The following is a 20,764-nucleotide window of genomic DNA, read 5'->3' on the forward strand; positions in this document are numbered from 1 at the left end:
GAAGAAGGGAGAGAAAGAGAGAGAGAAACATTAATGTGAGGGAAACATTGATTAGTTGCCTCCTGTATGCTCCTTGACCTGTGACTGAAACCTGCAACCTTTCGGTGCATGGGACAACATTCCAAACAACTGAATCACCCAGGGAAAGGAATTTTTTTTTTATTATTATTATTTTTATCTTCTTCTTCTTTAAAAAAACAACAACAACTGTGTTTTTGTTGATTTCAGAGCAGAAGGGAGAGGGAGAGATAGAAAATCAATGATGAGAGAGAATCATTGATTGGCTGCCTCCTGCATGTCCCCTACTGGGGATCAAACCCACAGCCTGGTCTTATGCCCTGACTGGAATCTAACCATGATTTCCAGGTTCATAGGCTGATGTTCAAACAGAGGCATGATGGTTGGGATCTTTTTATCTTCTTATTTAAATAATGTATTACTAAATTATTTTGATGAATGCTTGAGAAATTGCAGCAACTTCACTGCTACCATCTAGTGGACAATGAATGCAATTAATCTGTCTTCGGCTTGACAACTAACAACTGTTGTGACTTCAAAAGATGCTTTTTGGGTTTGTTTTCTGTCATATACTATAGTTTTTTTAAAATTAATTTTTATATTGAGGAAACACTGGTTAATAACATTATATAAGTTTCAGATGTACAACATTGTCACTATCTGTTTATTCTGTTGTGTGTTCTTGGTGGTGAACACAAAATAGAATTCTTTTTTTAAACTACACTGTCATAGATATTTCAACATTTACTAGTATGATGGATGTGGAATCCTATTTTTCTTGAATCCACATAGAAAACAATGAACTAATATTTCATTTATAGTTTTAAAATAAGAGATGTCTCCAAACTATTAAGAAATACACATTAGCCGAAAACGGTTTGGCTCAGTGGATAGAGTGTCAGCCTGTGCACTGAAAGGTCCCAGATTAGATTTCAGTCAAGGGCATGTACCTTGGTTATGGGCACATCCCCAGTAGGGGGTATGCAAGAGGCAGCTGATCGATGATTCTCTCTCATTGTTGTTTCTAACTCTCTATCCCTCTCTCTTCCTCTCTGTAAAAAAATCAATAAATATATTTAAAAAATACATGTTATTTTAAAATTTGCACTATGCACAATATACTCCATCATTAGCATGTCCCATTCTAATTCTGGAAAACTTCAATTTCTAGAGTGATTTTTTTTATGCAGCCAGGGTTCCCAGTACCTCTTGTTTTACTTCCAGTCTTGCATTCCACACCTTAGCCCAGTGAGTATTTTAAAAGGTATCATGTCATTTACAATTTAATGCCTTTCATTGCTTTCCATTGTTCCTAGACAAATGTTCTAAATCCTTAAGATGGCCTGCCTAATGTAGTCCCTACTCCTTTCTCAGCCCACACACAGCTCTCTTAAGTTTCACCATCTCTGGCTTCTCTCAGGTTCTGAATAGTCACAGGGCCTGGAAGGAGTACTCTTTTCATCAGCTAATTGTGACTTAATTCTTCAGGTTTCAGTGCTTCCTGAGAGAGCCTTCTCCCCACATCAGACCTTTTAATTTTTATTTTTTAATGCAATTTGTCCAGCACTTACTTGCTTAATGTAAACTAATGGATTATTAAATAACAAGTTAAATAACTATTTGTTTCATGTCTATATATCCACATGGTCTATACAACCACTGAGGACAGAAATATTAGCTTTCCTTTTCATTGCTCTGTTCTCAATTGCTTAGCAAAGGGCTTGGCACATAGCATACAGCTCATAAAATAACTTGAATGAGTTGCATGAGATGAAAGCAAAACCAAGATGGGGTCTTTTCACCTATACTACCGTGTTTCCCAGAAAATAAGACATCCTCCGAAAATAAGACCTACTTACAGGTTTCCTTCTGAGTGAAAGATAAGGCATCCCTCTGAAAATAAGGCCCCCCTAGGCTAAACATGAGAGATTTGGTCCACTGATTCTGAAAGAAATGGAGTCACAAGAAATTCACCAGGAAATTCAGGAATTGGATTGTTATGATGATGTTCCAGAAGATGATGACATGATTATCATTGAATAAATGAGTAAATTCTTGATACTGTAGGATTCAGTTTGTCTGGTTTGTGTTGACAGCTACCAAACTACTGCACCGTATTCAGGTAATAAATTTCCTTTATTTTCATTTAACAATAAATGTGTACCGTATTTTTCTTCATGGAAAAATAAGACATCCCCTGAAAATAAGACCTAGCGCATCTTTGGGAGCAAAAATTAATATAAGACACTGTCTTATTTTCGGGGAAACAGGGTATGGTTTATGACCCAAAATTTCCCTACATCTATCCTTCCTAGAAAGCCCTCTTCATAACCTTCGCATCTCTGTGCTCTGCCCGTTATGGCCACAGGTCTTTAATTCCCACGTGCAGTGGACCCACTTCATTATTGTGCACAGCTTACTTAGTCATTTGTTCACTTCATCTCCCCCCCCCCCCCCAAAGAAGTAAGCAATCTGTCAAGTTTTCTGATGATAGTGATTCACTTTTATTATTACTTTTTCCAGCTAATGTAACAGACCTAGAAGCTTAAAAGAAGAATTGGGATCTGGAAATATCCAGGCAAGCAGAAATGATAATTCAGGATAGATAAGAAATAGTGAGCATTTTGAACTAAGGCTCTCAGATGCTCCACTAGTACGGATGCTCCAGGACGTAGTTGGCAATGTACTTGATTGCCAGCATTGTCTCTTCACAGGTTGGCCGAATCTTGGATTCAGGAAGGGCAAAGCCATATCTGCCTTTATCTCGCAATTCAAAGGTGAAGGAATATTTGATTCCCTGGTCATAAGCCCAGTCGTCAGAGCCTCCAGCAGCAGGATCTGAAATGTGCAAACAGCAGAAAACAAATCTTTACATCTAGGAAGGAAATTTTTAAAAATACCGGCTTCCTTTTATAGTTACAAATGTTTCACTGTGCAAAATAATATAGGTAGGCATCTTGCCTAGTAAACTGGATCATAAATATATAAAGGCTATTTTTTAAAATTAGACCATTGTTGCCGCTAAGCCTCCTTTGCGGGAATGATGTGTTTACTACCCTAGGAAGTATGTAATTGTAATGTATAAATTACTCAGCGTGCTTTTATTCTTTGGTAAACTATGCTATATAGTATGTAATTTGTTTAACATTATTTTATTGGGAAAAATATGTATCTGACAGGAAAATAAGAAAAGCTGTTTGATGACTGGCAAGAAGAGAGGACTCTCAGCCCTGGGGCCACTGTGCTGAAGGATAGAACTGGAGCAGCTGGAGGCCAGGGCTGTGCCTCATTTTTGTTTCCTTAGGGCCTGGCCTATGTCCTGTCATCCAGTCATTCAGTCATTCAGTCATTCATTCAAATAAAGTTATGGTGTCACTGCCACATGGATTATGAATTCATTTATTGATTCACTTGCTCTTTCTTTCATTTTTTCATTCATTCACTCATTCAATCACTCATCTATTTAATTCAGTCAATGATGTACAGCCCCCACTGAGCAGCAGGCCATGGGCTCAACTCTGGGGATGTCAGCACAAAGGAAAGTGTGGCCTCTGCCTCCCAGACCTTACAGCAGAATCACAAACCTCACTGTATTAGATTGAATAAAATATACAAGAAGTTCTCAGTATATGAATAGGTGGGTTATTTCTGCTAGAATCCCTTAAAGAAATAGTATATACTGTGTGACTCAGAACAGTTTAAAAAAGGACAACACAGAGAACTGTATTCTACATAAAGCTTTCCTTCATTTTTAAAGCCTTAGGATTGGAGCCCTTCATGCTGCAGGGGAAGGAGGGGGAAGAGAAGGGGGGACAGGATGGGTGGGGAGATAGGCCTTGATGATTGGACCTGGTCTTTTCCCTTTTATTTCCTGTCCTTTCATAACTGGGGCAAAAGAAATCATGCAAAGGCAGGGGGAAATATTGCTACATTTTAAAAACAAAGCCTGCAGAATGTGCCTTTCTAGTGACTCCAAGGCTCTGGGGTCCAGCCCCCACCACATTCTCCTGTTGCATGCATGTCTCATGTCACTTGTTTGAACACCTGAGTGACTGGCTTGAGCCTGAAGTAGCTTCCCTCCTATGCTTTCCTCCAGCAACTGTCCTTGCAGATACAGCTTCTGTACCATCACCTGGGCAGTCACCCTGCCACGAGGCTGGCCTGGTTACTCCTTGGGGTGCTCTCCTTGTGCTCCCTCTGGTCAGCACTTAGCTCATCCCTGTCCACAGTCCCTCTCTCCCTCCCTGCTGTGGGTACTTTGAAGACTGCACTGGTCCCTTCCTTCCCTTTCTCCTTCCCTCTTTCCTCCTCTCCACCCTTCCTTTCCTCTCCAGCACCCAGTAAGGTCTGGCACATGGTAGATGCTCAATAGGTGTTTACAGAGAGTGAATGTTTACGTGTGTTGAAAGCGATACGCTTTTCTCTCTTTTTCTGAACAGAAACTGATGACATATTTCATAAAAAATTCACTCTGAGGCAAAACCACATGCTTTACATGATCAGAAAGAAAAGCTCTGGGAGCCACTATCGCCTTCTTAGGCACGGGCTCTCCCTGCAGAGTTCCGAAGCAGAAGCCCAGACTCACAGATCGTGGTTGCTCCTGGGCCATAAGTGTACTTGGTGCCGTGCAGCGTGGCCAGCTCCTTCACAGTGGCTTTAGCCAGGGCATTCTGCAAAAGAACCAGCAGCAAGAGAGTAAGAAACCAGAACACACACTGCAAACCAAAAACAAACAAACGCCCACACATTATTTTGAGGACAGTCATAGTTCCATTTAACACCCATTCCAACTTTCCAGCTAACTTGGTCATGAGATCCCTATGACTGTCTTGACAGGAGGCTTTTCCTCAATGCCCCAAGCAGTCACTCAGAGCTTCCATCTGTCCTACAGAGTGGTTATACTCTGTCAACACTATTTGCTGGCCTTGAAGGCCTCAGTGGCTTTTTCTGTCCTTAACTCAGTGTCCCCAGGGTTTGTCTAGGGTTTGTCACTTAAAGGTTGCTCAGTTAACTATTTGTTGTTAACTGTGAAGATGGTCATCACTCTTCTTATCCAATTATTTGAAATTAGGTCCTTTATTTATTTATATATTTTAAATTACTGTTACAATAAAGCATGAGTTCTAGGAATAAGTTCTGTTTTAGTCACAGGAAAATCTTTTGCTTAATTTTCCTTTTTTATTTACATAAAGCTTAGTTTGCTTTATTTTTTTTTCTGGAATTTTTATTTAGGCTTGTTAAAAAAAAATTTTTTTTTAAACCTTACTCCAGGCTAGACAAACGAGACTTTTAAAAATTGATAACTGTCTCAGATATCATATTTATTGACATTATAAAATGTCATTGTGAAGTAAAAATTAGATCTTGTCTAAGGATTAGTTTGACAAATTTATCTTATCTCTGGAGCTTGAAAGAGAAAGGAGGGAATGAGGTTTTTATGGTTAATAGAGACAAACAAAAGTCAAATGCACACAAAATAACTCCAAACCAAAAACCACCTGGAAACATAGCAGGTTATAAAGCCAAGATAAAGTCATGACAGGACTGTGGGAGGTGGGGCAGCAGCATTAGAAACTACACTGAGGGTCAATGCTGTGCTCAGTGTCAGCACAGAGATGCTTAGGCATTGGCAGTTTCAAGGATGTGGGGCCATTCTGGCTTGGAAGAGCTCTAGATTGAGAAATTAGAGAACATTTATTCTATTTCAAAATGCAGAATATTTAAATTCTAGAATAAAAAATTAGGAAATATTAATTTACATGTATTATTTTTTTCTTAGAAATGGCATCACCCTCTCAAAAGACCTATTGCCTTCCTGCCCCTCCACTCAGTTCCCCAGGGAGAAGGGCTCTGTTCCCAGTTCCTCCCTGCACTATAGAGGCACTAGCATCCTCTGATGCACTGCCTATTTAAATGAATCATTTGGAAAGCAAGGCCTGCTTAGGCTCTGGGGAATACACATTTGAAAATCTGACTGTTTACTATAAGAGAAAAAGCCACAATTCACTCTGGTTTTGAAACTGGCTATATTTCACACGTTGGCATCATTATCATGACTTGTACAAATGCTTAAAAAACTGAGGTTGGTAATGAACTCAGAATAACTCTATTTACAAAGTAGCAACTTCCCTTAGTTCTTTTTCTATTAAAACTCTTTTAATAGAGTCCGATGTAAAACTGCTGAGGGCATGTTCTATAAGACTTCAAGGATTCCAGCTCCCAAAGAGTGAATGCTTCATCAACCAAGTGGTAAATTAGAAAATTTAAGAAGAAGTATAAAACTTAAATCATGATTTTCTGGTTTGGTTGATTGAATTAATGTAATCAACTTATTGGAATTAACATATTATTCTCAGACTTTTGGACATTAAGTTGAAAATTTCCTTTTTCCTAAACTGCTAAACTGATTGATATACGTTTTCTCTTACTGCATGGCCTTTTTTACTGATGTGATCTTTCTAGTTCCTGTTCAATCTTATTCTCACCCACACTGGAGTCAGGTCTTCTTGCCATCTGTTAGTGTAAGCCTATTGCACAAAGAATCGAAATGGTCTGCAAGCATTGCATCACGCTCCGGATAGATTTCAAACAATCTTTTAGAGATGTGAAACATGGTGAGGTACTCATTCTTTTGGTAGGTAAATAGTATTTTCTTTATTTATTTTTTTAGTGTTCTACAATTTCTCTAACTTGCCATTACCCAAGAACATCTCTAGTTATTTTTTTTTGTAAGGCAGAATCTCTGATTCTAAAAACCTTTTATTTCTTCCCTAGTTACCTTTTTTAGGTTTTTCATCTGTTCTATTTTTCTTTCTATAATCCTTGAATTACTACTTTTATTTAATAGGAATATGACTCTAAAAGGTTCCGGTGATCTAAGGTACAACAACATGACTATAGTTAGAGATACTGTATTGAACACTTGAAGTTTGCTATGAGAGGAAAGCTTTAATGTTCTCTCCGTAACAATAACTGCAACATCATCATTCTGTGAGGTAAAAGATGTGTTGACCAATGCGGTAAATGTTTCACAATATGTACATGTATTAAATCATCACATTGTACACCTTACACAATGTTATATGTCAGTTATGTCTCAATAAAGTTGGGGAAAAATCCAGATATGATTCTTCAAGGTTAGTTCCAAATGTGAAAAGTTATGAAGACTAGAGAAGATTTAAAAGAAGAAGATCATTGTCATCATCTACTGAACTCCTGTGTGTTGATTGACCTTCAAGTCTCTCAATATATTTATTGGTATAACAATATTTGAGTTATCCAACAAAACCTAAGGGGCCTGCTCATGATCTGTTACTTCTTTTGACTTAATTAACTTATCAATTTATTCATAACTACCATTAGAGTCACACAAAAGTTCTATTTGTCTTTTCTGAAACAGTTGCTATGCCTTTGATACTGAAGCACTATCTAAGCTTGATGTTATCTTAAAACTGTAGTCATTTTGCTCTGTCACTCTGCACAATGCAGGAACATTTAGTTTGGGCCTCAGCATTGACTTGCCTAGTCTGCTGTTGCTCTCTCATCTGGACATCTACCTCATCATCACATCTTGTCAGTGGCTCTCACTTTTCTCCTTTCTTGCTGTTAGAGTTTGGGCTAGTCCTTCCTTTTTCTCTCAGGTTGCATCACTGGCTGTGCCTCCCCATGTCCCTTACTAGCTAGGGTCCCCTGAACTCATTCCTGCCTCTCCTTACCTCCTTGGCCTTGGGTATCCTTCTCCCTTTGTTGGACTCTCCTTTCCCACCTTGTCCACATGATTCACATGCTATTTTTCTTCAAGTTTCAATTTTAGTGTCACCTTCTTTGCAAAGCTGCCAAAAGTCTCTTAAGGAGCACTGAGCCCCTTCTCTTGTGAGGGCTCACTCTCTATTAGAGTTCCTATCACTCTGTGGACGAAAGGGGCCACATGCTGACTTGACAAGCTCAGGGAAGGCCTGCATGACAGTCTTGCAAACTCAAAGACCTAAAGTAACTACAAAAGATGGTCTGAAATTAAACTTTATCTAAAAGCAGTTATGGTGGATAGTCACATCCTAGGCCTGTTTCTTCACTGTCAAAGTAACCTTTACCTTAATCTAGCCTATCTGTCTTTTTGCATCCATGATAACATATCCTTGAAATGTCTGGGTAACTTGTAACTTCCTTTTTCTGGACCCCTTGGGGCACAATCTAATGTGCCTGGGCACCAAAACAGATACCACAAATTCCTTCATTGTTATTATCATGTTAATTGTTAACTGTTAATTATTCTGTACCCACCCAAGTATGTGTCTATCATTTTGCTTTTCATCAAATCCCAGAGGTTTCTCTGCTTTGCTTTCTCCCTCCTTTCTAGTCTATCATCTATGGATTTCATGTAACCCACCTATGTCTCCTCCTTTGGTTGCAATGTATAAAAACAGATGAAAAAACTGCCATTCTCTGGAGCATTATCCCATTCCGTTGAGATATTGCTTCTGGGCAATAGTCAACAGTTTGGCTCAAATAAACTCACAAAAATTCTTTACAGGTTTGAATGTTTTTACGTTAGCAACTCTGCTGTAATAACTTCTTTTTGGCATTTAATCTCCTTGTGAGGAGGGATTCTTGGCTATTCATTTTGTATCTTCAGTAGGTTGCATAGCACCTACCACATGGTTGGTTGATTGAGTCTAATTCTGAGATTTTGGGGCATTATAGACAGGCCTGATTTGGAAGGGGGCATAGAGTGCTGAGTTCTGCAAAGGCTGAACTGTGACTTGCCTGAATGGAGATTGGGATGCTTATGGGGAGGGTGGCAGGCAGTACCAGGTACTGATGGCATTGACCTCTGCTATTGACCTTTACTTATTTCTATTAATTTTTAAAGATGAAATCTGTGGACCCTTTCTCTTAGCCCCTCAATACCAAGAGACAAAAAAGTTGGAACTGACATTGGTCAACCAAAATATCATCTTTTAAATTCCAATGATCTTAACAAAAATCTTTGGAATCAGTGTGGGTCTTTTCTTTTGAAGAGTTCAAATACTTTCACAAATGTTAGTCATTTATCTTCCCAACATTATCTGTCCACATTTCACTGACATGGAATTTTCTAGCAGAATAGAATGCCATGGGGGCAGTGTGCTTGTTGGGATGTTTCAACTAAGCTAGTAACTAACCCCTGCCAGGAGTGGGAGAGAAGGGTGGCAGGGGAGGGGTAGGGTTTCTGCATTTGCTAAAATGTTAGAGTGGTAACTCCTTTCCCTGTCTGGCTCTGTATAAAGGGATGAAGAAAGTTAACTAAAGACTCACAGAAGGAATAGCTCATCAGAGTGTGATCCACATCTTGAAAAGCTCGAATTAATGATACTTTCTATACAAGCTGTTATTTGAGGGACATTATTACCTCTTTACTCAATAGGTTCAAAATGAGAACTAACATTTACACAAACCTTAGACTTTACAAAGAACTTTTGATAAGAGCTATATATTTTTATCCCCATTTTTCAGATAAAATAACTGAAACTCAGAGAGGATAAAAGAACTTGCCCGAGGGCATGCATTCTTGGTAAGTAGCTGATTTGAGATAGGTTCTTCTTGCTTCAAATCTGTGCTCTTTTTCACTTCTCCTTGTGGCCTTCTAATACTTTAAAAGAAATGTTGCTGGAGCTGGTTTTACCAATTGTAAAGAATAGAAGAAAGCTAAATATAAACCAGCCCCAGAGAGGACTTTGCTTTCAGTCAAGGCCAAACATGGCCAGCCTTTATTAATCCTTAGATGAGTTTCCTACATCTTATGCGTGTTCTCTTTGTCACCTGTTTTCTTAGAAAGAGGCCTTGGCCATACAGCAAAAGATAGTGACAATCTAGAGTAGGGGTGTCGAACTCAATCAGAGAAGGGGCCAAAATCTAAAATCCAGCCTAAATCGTGGGCCGAATGGTTTACTGAACAGTCATAAACTGTCATTGTGATGGAAACGCAGCGGAGTGCAGTGATGACAGCGCGGTGCAGGCCACATTGCAAGGCCTGGCGGGACGGATTTGGCCCGCGGGCCTTGTGTTTGACACATGTGATCTAGATTATCACATCTCACTCAAAGCTCAAGAGACAAAAGACCAGTTAGTATAATGGTTCCCCAGGCTTTGAGCTCCTGGGTGAGAAGAATAGAGTGAGGATGTTTCTTCCCAATGACATGTCTCTCCAGGTGACCTGTAATCTGGGAGCTCATTACTTAGCTTATGGTCCTCACTGCAGCCTCCATGCACACAGCCAGTGTCATGAAGGGAGGCTGCCTTCTAATCTTCCTCTGGTCCTTTATTCTAGTTCTAAAAACAGAGGCCCCAAAACTGACAAGGGCTTTAAACTAATTAAAAGGACATTTCCTTTAGATCCTTGTTTCTCACTTGAGTTTAACCATCCCTCTGGGGTAAGACATGTGATAAAGGAAGCATCAAAATGATCTTTAACTGCAGTCTCCTTCCTTCTGTCTTGAGATAATGAGGAACTCACACCAAGGGACCAATGAGAAATTTAACTTTTGTGATTTTGGTGAAAAGGAGAAGCCAGCACTGAGGGGAAGGCCTTTGGGACTTTAAAAAACAAATGTGTTTCTGGGAAAAACAAAAAAGGTAAAGAAGCATAGGTTCTTTTTGCACAGCCCTAAGATTTGAGAAAGGCAAGGGGTTAAGGATAGCTTGGCTAGGAGAGAGGACCTGTCTATCTCAGCAGAGCCCACGGGGAGTATGGAAATGTTTTCACTGATGTAAACCAAATTTTTTCTTTGGCTGATCTACAGGCATATTTTTAAGCTCTTTAAAATTCAAGAAAAATTTGAAGCATGAGTCAGCTGAAGTTACAAAGTCCAGAAATTTTTTTTGTGTGTGTGGAAGTGGTACTTCTTTTAAATAAATATTAAGAAACAAATGCTACAGAATGGGAATGTACATGGCCTCCTGCACTTCAGATTTGCCAAACACTGTAAACTCCACATGAGAAGGGTGGGAGATGCTGTGAAAGCCAGGAACCTTTGGCTAGAGATGTGACTCCATTTTTATCTCTGTTTAAAGCAGGGATTCTCAACGTTAGCACTATGGACACATGGGCTGTGAGGCTGTCCTGTGCATTGTGGAATGTTTACCAGCACCCCTGGCCTCTATCCACTCTATGCCAAACACTCCTACAGTTATGACAACCAAAAAATGTACCCTCAACATAACCAAATGTCCCCTCAGGACAGGGAAGGGGCAAAAAATAGTTTACAAGGAAAGTCAAATAAAGGACATAATTATGACAAAGAGCATATGTTATAGAAAAAATTAAAAAGGAAGAGAACTGGTTTTAAATGTGCTCTGAATCCTATTTTCCTGTTGATAATGGTATGTGTCTCCTAACTATCACTGCTAGGTCAATCCTGCTAAAATATCACATTACCAGCAGGGTTGCCAGATTTAGCAAGAAATATGGGATATCTGGATTTTGGGGTATCCAAAATATAAATTTCAGATAAACAAATAATTTTCAGTATAAGTCTGTCACATACAATATTTGGAACATACTTAAACACTAAAAATGATCTGTTGTTTTCCTGAAACTCAAGTGTCATGGACTCATGTACTTGCCCAAGCAATCCTATGTCTTGGGTGCCAACTCCAGGGCCTGGCTCCCACACAGCAGTCATCTGACATTCAAGAGCCTCCGTAGCCTGGTTGCTTCCTATCCACTCTTCTCTGGCAGGAACACTCAGCACAGGAGAGCCTCCTCTCCCCCATCACCCCCACTGCCCATTGCACTGTGGTGCATTCGCTGGCTCTTCTCTCTACCTTAAGTGCTCCCTTCCTCTGCCACCCCAATTCTGCCCTTCCTTCAGGCTCAGAACAAATTGTGTTTCCTCTCTGTAACCTGCATTGAATAACTTCATCTCAGATTGCCATTTCCCCACCCTGAATGCCTACCATTGTGCCAGATTGGAAACTGCCATTCTGTCCTACTGTTGTATGGTATCAGTTAGCTGAGTCTCACCTAACTGATCTCAGTAAGATCTTACACTCTCTATTGAAGGAGCCATGCTGTATGCTGACCACTTAATAGGAGGAGCTTCATGAAATTTCTGGTCATTGCCTGATAAGACATGTACTGACTGGGGATTTTAATAAGCCAAGAGTCACTGAAAATGTATATGGTAAGTCATCAACCAGTTTCTCTAATCAAAGAAATTCTGCAATTGTTATTGGAAAAGTTTTGTCTTTTAAGTGAGATTGCAAATTCTGTGAAATTCCTGAAGTGGATGCTTCGTGCCTCAAGTCTGTCTGCCTTAGCTGCTGATAGTCTGCCTGACAGTAGGGCTATGGCCTCATTGCTCTTGTTACTAGGCAGAGACTGCTGACAATTGTGGTTGGGTGCGCTCATGACCCTGCAGCTGTCTATCTCCTAATCACAATATTTATTCTTTTTTATTTTTATATTTATCTCTAATCAGAGCCTTGTTCTGTGCTCACATGCTTGGATGAAGCACTGGATTTCTATCTTGGTGGCTCATTAACTGAAACTTTAATTAAGAAGTAATGAGGTACTGTAAGACCTTCCAAGGTGTTGAACTTGAGAAAAATATTTCTATTTTTTGTTTAAGTTTAATATTTTTTCAGTAAAACTGTCACTTTTCTCTGGCTTAATCATAAAGACTGGGCTCTCATAAATGAGGCATCTCAACTGACTAGTGTAAATCCTTAGCAAAGTTAGGGGCAGAGGTATGAAAGACTATTTAATGAATAATAGCTACAGTGGGTACCAACCTAGAACATGGCCACACCAACACAACGTGTGTGTGTGTGTGTGTGTGTGTGTGTGTGTGTGTGTGTATGTGTGTTTGGAAATTGGGGAAGCCTAAGAAATTCTTCAGGATCCAATAGTTCCAGGCTATAGGCTGCCTCTAATACTGCTGTTAACTTAGCCAGCCTTTATTGTCTCAGCTGGAAAACAAGAAGATCAGAGAAATTTCAAGATTTCAAGCTGAAGAATTCTGTGCTTCTATTGCAGAAATGTGATGTGAGATGCCTGCCCCTTTGTACACTTTTGTGAAGTGCACACCAGCTTTCCATTTGCTCAAGATACTTAGTTGACCTGTTATGATGCTGGATTCCTACTTTTGAACTTAGAAGTGGTATAATAATAATTACTACTATTAACAGTGCTATGTAGGCCTCTTTGGGAGGAAGGTGTACCAAAAATTGGGAGCTTCTCCATATTCAATAAATGCAAAGCTATGAATAGGTTTGGGAGCCTTTGCAATTTTGTTGCTAGTTTTTATTTCCTGTGACAATAAAGAGGTTAAGCAATTCAATATTTCATTATCCTTTAGAATTTTGAAAATGTAAGTATATTCTTTATCTGGGCTTTAAACCTTCCTTTGAAGATAGTCATAGCTTTATAGGGAAGAAGTCAACACTAAGGAACCAGACAGTTTATTAAACCATTGGAAATTTACAGTGCACTTTTTATGAAAGTGATTTGCAAATTGAGAAGCAATGCATGTAAGATACTTTTATGATTCCTCACCTTTTTTTTTTTTTTTTTTTTTTTTTTTTTTTTACTGATCTGCTAAAGATACATTTTTGTAGCCTTCCTTGTCATCCATGCTGTTACTTATGTTCTTCTATATCATTGGTCTTTTGCATTCCTATCTCTGCCTTTCTTCACTCTGAAAGTTGTCTCATGATATGGGCAATTATCAGGCAATCCACATGTAAGATCTTTCAGAAATGAAGCCACATAAATTTTCATCATGAATCAGACAACAAAGGATTGCTACTAGATTTGGGGTAAGAATGCCAATATAAGTAGAGAATAATTTCCTTCAGCTTGGAGTCTTATTCTCTTTGAATATTTTGCCAAACAATTATAATCTTATAAACTTTATAAGAATATAGAGAGTTTAGAATTATACACACACTCAAAATTTTGCATAAGACTAAGTCTGCTTTGTATTACTTTAAGAAAATTCTGACTTATTTATGATGTCGTATGCCCAGAATTTATCTTATTAATTTTTCCTACCTTTTATTTTCTACTGTGGGGTCACATTTTCCTGACTGAGAATTAATGTGGAGGCACTAGATTTGGATGGAACATTCATCTTTCTAGATCAAGACTTATTTTTTCCTTGATATCCCCATTACAAATAAAAACCACAGAAAAGTTAATGTTTTTCTTTTTGAGAGAATCAAATTCTCTTTTGGGTATACATATATTTATAATAACTCTATGGTTATGAGTTATCCTAGCAAAATGTACCAAGGAAATAAGTAAGTTGAATTTATACAAAATAAGAAAAATGTTGAAAGTATCTTCACTCTTAGTTACTGGGTTTTCTAAAGTTTCTGGGTCTTCAGAGTTGCTTTGGAATGCCAACAAAACCCAGATCCCAAAAAAATCAGATAATCAAATAACATCCACCTTGGATTTCACTATTGGCATTTAAAATTTTCTTTTAAGATATGAGGCAAAAGTTTAGTTATAGAAAAAATTTATAAGAAAATAAAGTAACTTTTAAATTAATGACTGTGATATAAGTATAATTATATTTTGCATTTTAGTTACCTGATTATGCTCTGAAAAAAAGAAAAAGTCACATGTGCTTTCTCTTGAATTTATTAGTTTTGTGAATGTAAAAATAAACATCCAACATAAGATTATTTTGTGGTTTGTGCTTTTTTTTTTTTTAAAGAATTCACAGTGAATATTTTAGTTTGTTATAATTCTATTTATTACACTTCTTTGCTAATTATAATTTAAAAACAATTTTGGAGGGCAAGATTTCTAATATCTTTTTGTCTATTAACTCTCTTTCCTTGATTTTAAATGAAGGAATGATTGTTACAGAGGAGCATTGGTGGCTTGCTTTCTAGAGAACGGCATCACACTGGTGGGGGCATGTGTGAACAGAACTACCAAACCTAGTAACTTGAGCCTTGAATCTGTTTCTGGATGAAACTACCATAGGAAGGAGAAAAAATTATTCAGGAGATTCTATAAATAGATTTTTTAAAAAATAATCTGTGGACTTTTAGAGCAGCCCAGATAGTATGTTGTTACTATATGGAGTGACAAAGTTTTCATCTAAAAGGTTTTACATTTATTCTCAAAATAAGAAAAGCATTGAAACTTTGTGAAGCAATTCAATTCAAAAGAATACTTTGTCTTAGTCTTTCAGAATTTCTGTTTAAAACTAGTTGCTATTAAGCAAACTGTATATCCTGGTTATTGTTACACTTAATATGGTTTATAATTTTAGTTTTACTATTTTACTTATAAACTTATTAATGCTTAGTTATTATGGCTTTGTCTTTTTTATTCTGATGTGGTACAATTTAAACATATTCACATTAATTAAGCAAACAACACATGCCATCACCTCTTCACTGGTGGCCGGAAATCTAGGACTGAAGTGAAGAGCTGACCACACCCATCTCTGGGACAGAGGGCCTTGAGCACCCACTGAGAACACTGAGTATAATTGGAACACTGAATTATTTGATAGTTCCAACTAATGATGTTTTCTTTGTGTTTTGGCAACAGATAGGAAAAATGGGAAGCTTTTTGAAAAATAGCATTTAAAAAAAAACAATCTTGTCAGCTATTAGCTATCATTTTATTTTCTAAGAGGCTGAGTTATTTTTCTGTTTTGTTCTTTACAAAATAGTTACAGCATTATATGTTTTATTTGGTCTTTGAAAGACTGAATCTGAAAATACAAAGCAATATTTTTCACTTGTTAAAGTTACTGGGTCTTCAAATTTATGTATTTAGGTAAGCCAAATATCTATGTCATTGTCTAAGAAGAGTACTTTTTTTGGAGAGAGGTATAACTCAAATGTTTTTCTACAAATTTTTTTTCAAATGCTTTAAATCTTGTTCTTTTAGATCACTGTTCCCAACTTCTGGCAGCCAGATGTTTCACAAATTTAAAAAATGTATTGTGTGAAGAATTCAAACCTTCTTATTTTAAAAAAATGTATTGATGTGTGATATTTGTTAATTATCTAATTTAGCTTTTCATGTAGTTATATCTTGATTCTCTAACAAGATTGCTAGTTTATTCTGAGTCAGGGATATAAATTATTTCCTATATCAAGGAAGGACTCTTTCACATCATTTTTTCATTGACTGATTTACTTTTGTGTCTCACTGCATCGAACAGTGAAATAAGCAATTTTAGGATTGCTTCACAATCCAATGTCAACTAAATGTGCCACATTCCTAATGACATCTGCCACATTCTGCCTATGTCAAACTCAGATCAAGGCAACTTGACAAAATTGACTTTCTGATTAAGATTATACATGAGATGAGGGAACTTTGTGGATTATCCCACATGCCTCTGAAATCATCATGTGAGTCAATACTGTGGTGAAGCAGGATGAGGTGGAACTATTGTCATTTTGAAGATGAGTGAATAAACCACAATGGGACCATTCCCTGAATCAAAATATTTCTTTTAGCTAATTTATTTATCCACTTCTAGATTCTCTGTAAATTTTGTTGTAAGTCTTTTGCTTCTATTATTAAAAATTATTAATGGAACTTCTAGAAATTGTTCTTATAATTTTTCCAAGAATAGAATTTTAAAAATGTAACAGTGAAATACCATTTCTACTGTCAAGACTACTTACCAACTCAACATTGTTCTCCGTGAGTTTGTAATCATAGGAGTAAGGGTAAAGCATCATCTGGGAGTATGAGTGGATTGTCAGATATGCTTTGATGGAAGACAGGTTGTTGCGGATGAAATTAGCCAGGGCCTTGGTCTCTTTTTCAGACTCTGCAGCAGGTCCACAGTAAGTTTCATCACAGGGGCTTCGAGAAGCTCCAATTTCTGGAAAAACATATATTGTTAATGGTAAAGGTCATCTACTGAAGTTCTCACAGGGCTTGTTTCAAACTTCAAATCAGAGGTAAAGATAAGTGGTTTCCACAGGAGTACAAATAATCATCATCATGTATATACAAATTATAAACTATGCACACATTTAGTCACAAGATGAGGGTAGTGTGTTTTTAAACTGATAAGGTATTAAGTTGCATGTGAAATCAGCAATGTTTCCCTGTGTAGTTTTATATAGTGAGATCAATAAGTGTATGAAAATTGAAAAGTACAGAGCAAATTAATATCTGCGAGAAATTTTCATATTATTATAACCATTTTTTGAGATTGAATCACAAAATTATAATTCTATTAAAATTTTGTTTAAATAGCTATTTAATGATGGTCTCCTCTATATTATACATTCCACAACTAGTAGGATTATGTTGGGTTTGTTCAGTCTTATGTTCCAGCATCTAAAACAGTTGAGAATACAAGAGAGCACACAACACATTTTTATGGACTGAATAAACACTATTATATATTTTTAGAGTTCAGAAATTAAACTCTAAAATATTATATATTTTTTTGTTTTAGATATTATTCTATTTCATATTTTATTTTTCCTCTTATGCTTCTCAACAGATACATGCAAATGGTCAGCTAGATAACTTACTGCACCATCCAGCATCAAAATTTCTGTTGGGGTCTGTACCAATGCATTTAGTTCCATCATAGGTGGAGCGAGTCTTTCTCCACATTCGGTTCTAAAAGTGGATTATATGGTTAGAACAAGGATAATAGAAAGTGGTTGATTTTAATTTGATCAGTGCCTCCAAATACTGGTCCATATACCTTGGTCCAAGAGTAGACATAGCCATCAATATTGAATACAGGCAAGACATAGAAATCCAACTTTTCGAGAAATTCTGTCATGTGGATCTCACGTCCATAGGTGCGAACAGCCTGTAATGAGTTACAAAGCAGAATTTCATGAAAAAAAAAAAATGGAATGCATAATGCTGCTAAAATTTATATAGACTAGATGATGTTGATTTTGGTAACAGATGCAGTTTCCTTTGTAGATATTAATGTTTAAAAATCAATTAACAAAATACTGCTGATAGTTTTGTTTAAAACACTTATTGTTAATTTTTCTCTGTTTCTGGGATACTCTATTTCATCTCTATGTATTCCACGTAATTATTATTTTTTATTTTAATTTTTTACTTTAAAGTTGAACAAAAATGTAACAAAACTAAAGACTTTTAAATAACATACATATTCACTTCCTTTGCAATAATAACCATCATAACTTTTTTCAAAGTTAGTAAAATATGAAGGTAAGATCCATTCTAGTAAGCAAGGATTGTCTATGCCTGTTTCTCATATCATCTAGAAATTTATTTAATTTCTATGAAACCTCCTGTAGATAGAGTCTAGCCAGTGTCTATTTTGGAAAAAAGTGAGAACTTCTTCCATTGTAAATTGAGTTTACACTAATGGGTTTTGGGGAGCCTCTCACTTTGGCCCCAAGCTGCACAATGATGGAAGTCTTCTTTGTATGATTGTTTCTTGAACTCTGTTAAAGGACTGGACTAGTTTTCCATGCTAATAAATGTAGACACTTATCTATGAACTAGAGGCATGGTGCACGAAATTCATGCACAGGGATAGGGACCGTCCCTTAGCCCAGCGTGCACCCTCTCCAATCTGGGACCCCTCAAGGGATGTCTGATCTGCCTGCCAGCCTGAACACCCCTAACTATTCCCATGCCAGCCTGACTGATGTCTAACTGCTCCCCTGCCAGCCAGTTTGCCCCCAACTTCCCTCCCCTACAGTCTTGATCATCCCCAACTGCTCTCCCCTGCAGGCCTGGTCCCTCTCAACTGCCCTCCCTTTCAGGCCTGGTGCCTCCCAACTGCCCTCCCTTGCTAGACATCTTATGATGGCCATCTTGGGTCCACATGGAGGCAGGATCTTTGACCACATGGGGACAGCCATATTGTGTGTTGGAGTGATGGTCAATCTGCATATTACTCTTTTATTAGATAGGATAAGACCTCATGCCCATTTATTATATTCTCTTAGTCACAGATTCTTAGCCCTAGAATTATTTTAAAATTAAATTTAACTCTCTCCTAAGTGTTTGAATAGACTTTATATTTGAGGCTTTTATGTATTAATAGTTTTTATATACTCTTTGTGACTTTATGCATGAATGTCCATTACAATAACACATGATAAAACATGGGCTTTTGAAGTTAGAGAAGCTATAGACCTGTGTTTTTTTCAGTGGTCTACAATTGGAGATAATCACAGTAATGATAAAACTTTTTTTCCCTAGAGGAAAGATGGGGAAACATCCACTCAAGTTAAATGGTGGCAATTGGATACATAACATGTCTAGAAACCAAAACCATACAAATAGACACAGAAGTACTTTACCCTTCACTCAGCTTTTCCTGAAAATGTTACCATTTTCATAACTATGTTATTGGCATTAAAGTGATACACTTTATATTCTTATATATTTAAAAACACTTTAATATTTTAAACCTTTAATCTATCTATATAAAATCCTAATATGCAAATAGACTGACCAGTGGGATGACCCGAGGAATGACTGGTCACTATGATGCACACTGACCACCAGGGGGCAGACACTTAATGCAGGAGCTGCCCCCAGCCTGCAGACCCTGTATGGTGGCCATGATGGGGGGCGGGGCCAGTGAGCAATCACTCCAAGGTTGCTCCACCTCCTAGATTGGCCTTGATCGCTGTCCAGGCCTAGGGATTCTACTATTTCTTTCTTTATTTATTTTTTATTAAGGTATTATATATGCAGATATCTTACCATTGCCCCCCCCCTATTCCCATACATGCCCTCCCTCCCCAGAGTTTTGCGTCCATTAGTTATGCTTATATGCATGCATACAAGTCCGTCAGTTGATCTCTTATCCTAGTATTTCACAAATTTCATGAACTGTCTTCTAGTTTTGTAGTAATTTAGAAGTTACAAGTACAGAGAGTTCCCTTATACCCTCTACTCAGCTTTTCCTAAGGTCACCATTTATATAATTGGATCAAAGTGATTCACTTTGATGCAGTGCTATAAACTAAACTACAGGTTTTATTCATTTTTCACCATCTTTTCTACTAATATCCTTTTTCTGTCCTAGGACCCCAAACTGCATATGGCTGTCATGTCTCCATAGTCTCTCTTATCTGTGACACTTCCTCAGTCTATCTTTGTCTTTGTGATTCAGCACTTCTATTGAAGAGTGCTGCCTGGTTATTTTGCAGAAGGTGAGAGCACATTGTGTTGATTATGTCTCATATGTCTCATACTGGAGATGTTAACCTTGATCATTGTTGAGGTAGTTCCTGCTAGGCTTCTCCATTGTAAATTTTGTAATCTGGTACATATTTTTCAGTAGATACTTGTAGGATGGCAAATATTTTATTTCTCTTTAAACTTTTACCCCCTAATTTTTGTGCATATCTGTTGATTTTCCTGAACTTATTATTACTGTAGTGTTCTAATGGTAATTTTCTATTTTTCTCATTCTTTGTACATCTATTAGTTTTAATTCTGTAAGAAAGACTTGATCCTTCTTTCATTTTTATTAACCTATTTAATCATCTATTTATATCAATATGGGCTCATGGATATTTAAGAATTTTAGTTTTTAAAGGGCTTTCATATATATCTTATAATTAGATCATAAGGATTGAAAACAGTACCATTTATGGTAGGGATCACTATGTACTATTTTCTTTTATTCTAAAGCATGCAATAATTAGTATCCAGGAGATAATGATCGAGTTAGTGTTTATCCAAATCATGAACTTTCATCCACTATACTACCTATTAGCCTTTCCAATAAAGGTGGGTGTAAAATTC

At 37.2% G+C, this 20,764-nt stretch overlaps 1 protein-coding gene across 1 annotated transcript in view; it reads right to left on the minus strand.

The window, feature by feature from the left end:
- Positions 1–2,504: 2,504 nt before the first annotated feature.
- The window catches only part of CPB1 (carboxypeptidase B1), a 39,200-nt gene continuing 20,940 nt past the window's right edge, over positions 2,505–20,764 (minus strand). The window contains exons 7-11 of the mRNA XM_036444941.2: positions 17,712–17,822; positions 17,533–17,623; positions 16,666–16,868; positions 4,604–4,688; positions 2,505–2,856 (exon numbers count right to left, since the gene is read on the minus strand). Of these exons, the coding sequence (XP_036300834.1) occupies positions 2,669–2,856; positions 4,604–4,688; positions 16,666–16,868; positions 17,533–17,623; positions 17,712–17,822 (678 nt within the window). The 3' untranslated portion in view covers positions 2,505–2,668. The remainder of the gene's footprint in view (positions 2,857–4,603; positions 4,689–16,665; positions 16,869–17,532; positions 17,624–17,711; positions 17,823–20,764) is intronic.

The sequence above is a fragment of the Pipistrellus kuhlii genome, unplaced genomic scaffold (assembly GCF_014108245.1).
Source record: "Pipistrellus kuhlii isolate mPipKuh1 unplaced genomic scaffold, mPipKuh1.p scaffold_m20_p_2, whole genome shotgun sequence".
NCBI classification, from domain to species: Eukaryota; Metazoa; Chordata; class Mammalia; order Chiroptera; family Vespertilionidae; genus Pipistrellus; species Pipistrellus kuhlii.